At 37.9% G+C, this 5017-nt stretch overlaps 1 protein-coding gene across 1 annotated transcript; it reads right to left on the reverse strand.

Annotated features, from left to right (window-relative positions):
- Positions 1 to 566: 566 nt before the first annotated feature.
- On the reverse strand, positions 567 to 4736 carry LOC130956126 (mini-chromosome maintenance complex-binding protein). The gene is made up of 14 exons (XM_057883160.1): positions 4523 to 4736; positions 4295 to 4408; positions 4081 to 4188; positions 3834 to 3956; positions 3635 to 3679; positions 3131 to 3244; positions 2852 to 3007; positions 2592 to 2669; positions 2332 to 2445; positions 1965 to 2167; positions 1725 to 1860; positions 1291 to 1518; positions 1035 to 1102; positions 567 to 930 (listed from the first exon to the last, which is right to left on the reverse strand). The coding sequence occupies exons 1-14, from the start codon at positions 4688 to 4690 to the stop codon at positions 816 to 818; spliced, it is 1770 nt and encodes a 589-aa protein (XP_057739143.1). The 5' UTR covers positions 4691 to 4736; the 3' UTR covers positions 567 to 815.
- Positions 4737 to 5017: the final 281 nt, after the last annotated feature.

Here is a 5017-nt window from a genome sequence, read left to right on the forward strand (position 1 = left end):
ATTCGCGGTCCCACTATGATAAGGATCACGTTTCGTTCTTATTTATATATTAAGTATAATAGTAAATTGAATTAGTTTATCTCAATTTAAATCGAATTAATTTAACTCGATTTATAACATTGTCCCATATATATATAAATCGAATCAATAAGTTTTGATTTAGTTATGTTGTACCACATGCAATAAATCGAATGTATTTGGAAGACTAAATCGAATTGATTAAATTAAATTCACATAGAAGGGTAAATTGAATTCAGACATTAATGTAACGTTATTACTTTTAGAATCATGTAATATTGAATGCCATTTCATTTCTTTGTCATTTACCCCAAGTTTTAGTAAGATAATATACTAACTAAAACAAGTGAGAAATCAGAAAAGGTTATTAATAAAACAAAGTTTACTAGGCGTAGTTTCCCACACCACATGCGACGGCTCCGCTGCACACCGTCTAAGGCCTTAATGATGATAGTTCCTCATCCTACGGATCTATTCCCATTTGACAATAACAAGTTAATTATAAATTTTCATGATAGTTTCTTGTGTCGTGGTACACAAACCTAGGCTTGATGGAACGCTCACATTGTCACATGTTATTACTATTACCATGAAATGGCCTTGTATTGCTTTTACTGAAATGCACAACTTATGGAACTCACTGTTTGATTCTTTCAATTATAATTCACATCCATGAGTTAAATTATGTAGTAGGTAACTAGAAGACAATTCTGGGAATCAAGATTCAAGACCATCCAACTGCATCCATTTCGATCCCTGAATCTCTGGCTGAAATCAAGACATCAACACTGGACAACTCACTTTAGCCTCTCTTTCCGCAGTCTGTCCAGTTCCTTGACCATTTGCCAGTGTTCGAGGGACAGGCTAGTCTCACCGAAGCTCAATGACATGAGACGGCTCATTGTTAACCATCTGTTGGAGAACAAGGGAGGTGAGGACGTGAGGTGTAAAGACTTAAGGACTAAGGAGTAGTGCAACAAACAACTGATCAACTAGGTTAACCCACATTCACTAACCTGCTTAAATCTTGGGCATTCAAGCTCCGGTCTGCTTGTCTTGCTGCAACTAAATCATTTTCTACCACCTGAAGAAATCTCAAGTAAAGAGGAATACCAACATCAAAAACTCTAAGAGACAGATTCCACGTATGCGCAATTTGCAAATTTGTTACTTGCTAGCTAGCTAGGTTCGTACAAAGTGTAAGGCTAACAGCTCGAGATAAACCCAAAAGGGCCCTTACTAATAAAACCTAATGGTCAAAGTGGCTCATACCTGCTGCATTTCTGATTCAATGGAGTGTGGCAGCTGTCTAACAGTAGCCAAGTACCACCTCCAAGCTTCTAAAGCTTCTGCAGTCACAGCTTCAGAGCAATTGGCTGCAGAGGGCCGGAAAGGTACAATTACATCAGCTGGCAAGATATTTGATTTCCCCTCAGACAAAACTAGCAGCTGTACATCAGTTGTCATATCCATTTTATAATACTTGAAATCATACTCCACCTGAAACAAATACCAAGTGTATGTCAGCATCTTTACTTTCAACTTGTGTTGTTAAAAATGATCAAGTTTATCCATAAATCAGTGTATAGCGGTTCCTAGCAGTTGCAGAGTGCAGATATATTTATCTCAAAGGAGCATATCCATTGCAATAATAGTATCCATGATCATGTAGTAAGAGAGAACACCAAGATGAGCAAATAAAGTACCTTTTGCCACTCCACTAAATTATTCAGCAACCTTGCATTCTCTACACCCAAAGAGTTAAGGGTTCCAGCTTCTAACTTGGTCTCGTCAACAATCAAATGTGAACCTTCAGCTAGTTGCAAGGCTCCAGTTTCCAGTCTGGTGCATTAGAACTTAAAAGTAAATATCTATGTTGTATACTTGTATCCATTAATAAGAAATCCTAGCTTAGAACAACAACGAAAATATTAAAATGTGATCACCTGTTGGTTTCATAATTCTTTTTTGGCGCTAGTGAAGCAGTGTTCAAGTATTCCACTGTGAGGGGTATGCAATGTGTGAAAGGCATGAGGTTCTTGACAACAACGTTTAATTGGTTTCCAAATATAGATACAATTTCTTTGCTAAAACAGGTCAAGTTTAGTGAAAGCTTGCCCACAGCAAGAGAATCTACTCTACTATGCACCTGGTCAAATACAACACATCATACAAATATTCTCAAGAAAGTAACGTGGGAGAATATAATTAAGTACTATAAGACAAGAAAAGAGAAACACGTGAAACAATAACAACAAACAGAAAATTTACATTTTCATGAAATGTCTGAGAAATTATCATAGAATCGTGTACCTTGGATAGGAGATGTAGCAACATGAAATGAGCAGCCACATCATCATTTCCAAGAACAGCTGTGAGATGTCTAAGCAAAGCTTCCCTAATCCCTTTGACCATGTCCAACTTAGGCTGCGAGATCAAGCACATGATTTGTTCAGCAAGGAGTTTTCAATTAATGGAGCAAGTTAAGAGGCTAAGGATCCCAATGCATTATGCTAATCACAAAAAGCCATTAATTCATACAGATGAAATAGCAAGGATATTGTAAAAGTTACCTCTATAATAGGGTTATTCTGAAGAAAGTCGTGAGCTGCAAGTTTTCTGTGAACAAAACAATGAAAGCGTGGTACTACCTGTGGCACAGAGGGAATAATCAAAACGAATATGTTCAAAACCAAGTGCTTACTTGAGATAGAATAGTTACATAACAACCAAACTGATATATTGCTTGCTCCATGATCAAGTAGCCTTCGTGGAAAGATATAATGCTTCAATGTATATAAAATTTTCATCAAATCAGCACTACAATGCTTACCTTATTAGGTGGGAAATGGCGTAAAGGATCCTCACAAAATTCATTTGATAAATCATTATCTACATTGTCTTCTTGAATCTCTGGATCAGATGTAAGTATACCCACAAATTCGAAAATTTCATTCAGCTTCAATTCAGACTCCGGAGAATCATATACCTGGCATGATAAAGAGGAAAGTGAGGAACTAGAATTTATATGATTCCAGTGGGTCAAAAGCAACAAAACTAAACCCATGCCAACAAAATATACTTCATAAGATCTTCTGAGACAAAATCTTACCTTCACCAGACAATGAAGTGAATTCCCTTCAGGAACCGGCGCCGGACTAAAACTAGAGCTAGCAATCTCAGACTCTCGAGATTGAGAAGCAAGGGAAGGTTGTTCACCTTCTCTCTGTTAAAGAAACAGTAAGACCAGTTTTCAAAAGAATGGCAACAGAAATTTTTATGATCGAACCTAATAATTACGTATTACATTACACGAGACAAATCAATTTTAACTCAACATATCTGTCAGTAGTTCAGTGTAACTTATAATCTATTGCTCCGTTGACTTGACATGTAACTGTATATCCAAATCTACGTGACAAGACTAGCTTAGATCACAAAAATCCTGGTTTCTATTAATTGAAACTGAATGCATACAACAAAAATCAAGAAATTTTTGAACAAACCATAATAAGCAGAGTGCAATATATACTTCATTCATATATGCTTCTTTTCGGTCAAATTATAATATTATATTCATAACAGAAATAGCTGAATTCGGACAAGCTTGTCGTACCATCTTTTTAGTAGTAGGAGAACCTTGATCCTCTTCAGATGAGACCTGTAAATAAACAACACTGATCACTAAGAAAAATGATAAACACAAATGTATAGAAAGGTCTTTGTGCCAATCACTTGATACTCTAGTGCAGAGCAAGACATCAATAGGAAACAAAGCAGAAACAATGAGCTAATAAAAACATCAATACACATACAGTCATATCAGAACACTCGGCTTCTGCTCTTGGGCGCTTTTCTCTTTGCTCGGATTTCCAACCCATACATTGATCAGTAACTGCTTCAGATGGAATTTGAGCCCATGAATTCAATCCAGGAACCTAAGAATTATATCCAAATAGAAGGAAAAACAAAACCGTTAATCATTAAAGAAGCTAACCTTTAAGGAAGCCATTGCTCACTAGACAAACATTCAACATGAGATATAGAGTGAGGACACCTCACCGGAACACAGTAAAGTAGACGACGTTCCCAAATTCGCGTATCTGCGGAGGGACCAATGGGGAATTGAGAAACATCCATGAACTTGTTGGTCCTCCACACGGCTCCATCCTTCCATAGTAAAAGCAAGATTGGATTTTTGTCAAATTTAGGCGAGTTAATCCACACAATTCGAACATATAAGCTAAAAAAATAAGAAACTAAAAAGATGAAAAACCTTGTAAGCGCCAACATAAAATTCATTTCCAAGCATGTCCTGTATCATCCCACGAAAACGAACTAGAGTATTGGGTTTTATCCATCTCATAGAGGCAGGAGTAAGAACTGGAACCTAAGAGCACAAACACGAAACTCAGCCCAAGATCGACGCCAGAATTATTGTTACTACATTTTACATAATAGGGTTTTGCATTTAGGGTTCAAGGGAAGTGGACGAAGATATTACCTGAAGGTGGTGAGATTGGTCGAAGAGGAAGTTGGTGAAGAGGTCCATGGCGCCCCAATCGCCGCTGTTGAAGGAGGAGGGGTCGGAAACGGAGGCCATGGCTTTCTCGAAGGTAGATCTGACCGCACCCAATGGGTTCGACAGAAAATCGTACTGCGGTCCACCCATGGTTGAATCGATTGCTGTGTCTCTTTCACTGTCTTCTTCTCTGTCTCGCGCGTTGCAATGGAGATCTCAATGGATGGCGATTCCCGCCATATGTATCTCTTGTAGGTCATTTTTTTCCCGCCAAATCTTCTTGGGCCGTTCTTTCCCGCCATTTGTTGGCCCCATCTCTTAAAGCTTTTTTTTAAACGCTAGCTCAGGTGGCGTTTCAGCCCCTTCACACCACTAAGGTCTAGAGTTTAAACTCTAGACTCTAAGGGGGTGTGTGGTTCAAAGATTAAACTTTATTACCAAGTAATCTCAATCTTAGGTATTATATTCTTAGGAATG

Source organism: Arachis stenosperma, chromosome 10 (assembly GCF_014773155.1).
Source record: "Arachis stenosperma cultivar V10309 chromosome 10, arast.V10309.gnm1.PFL2, whole genome shotgun sequence".
Lineage (NCBI taxonomy): Eukaryota > Viridiplantae > Streptophyta > Magnoliopsida > Fabales > Fabaceae > Arachis > Arachis stenosperma.

What these genes read in the sequence shown, in the direction of transcription:
- LOC130956126 (XM_057883160.1), bottom strand. Translation starts at nt 4,690, where the DNA reads ATGGGTGGACCGCAGTACGATTTTCTGTCGAACCCATTGGGTGCGGTC. An exon ending in AGAATAACCCTATTATAGAG is followed by an intron (nt 2,446 to 2,591) that starts GTAACTTTTACA and finishes TTGATCTCGCAG; the next exon opens with CCTAAGTTGGACATGGTCAA. An exon ending in ATTTAGTGGAGTGGCAAAAG is followed by an intron (nt 1,519 to 1,724) that starts GTACTTTATTTG and finishes TATTTGTTTCAG; the next exon opens with GTGGAGTATGATTTCAAGTA.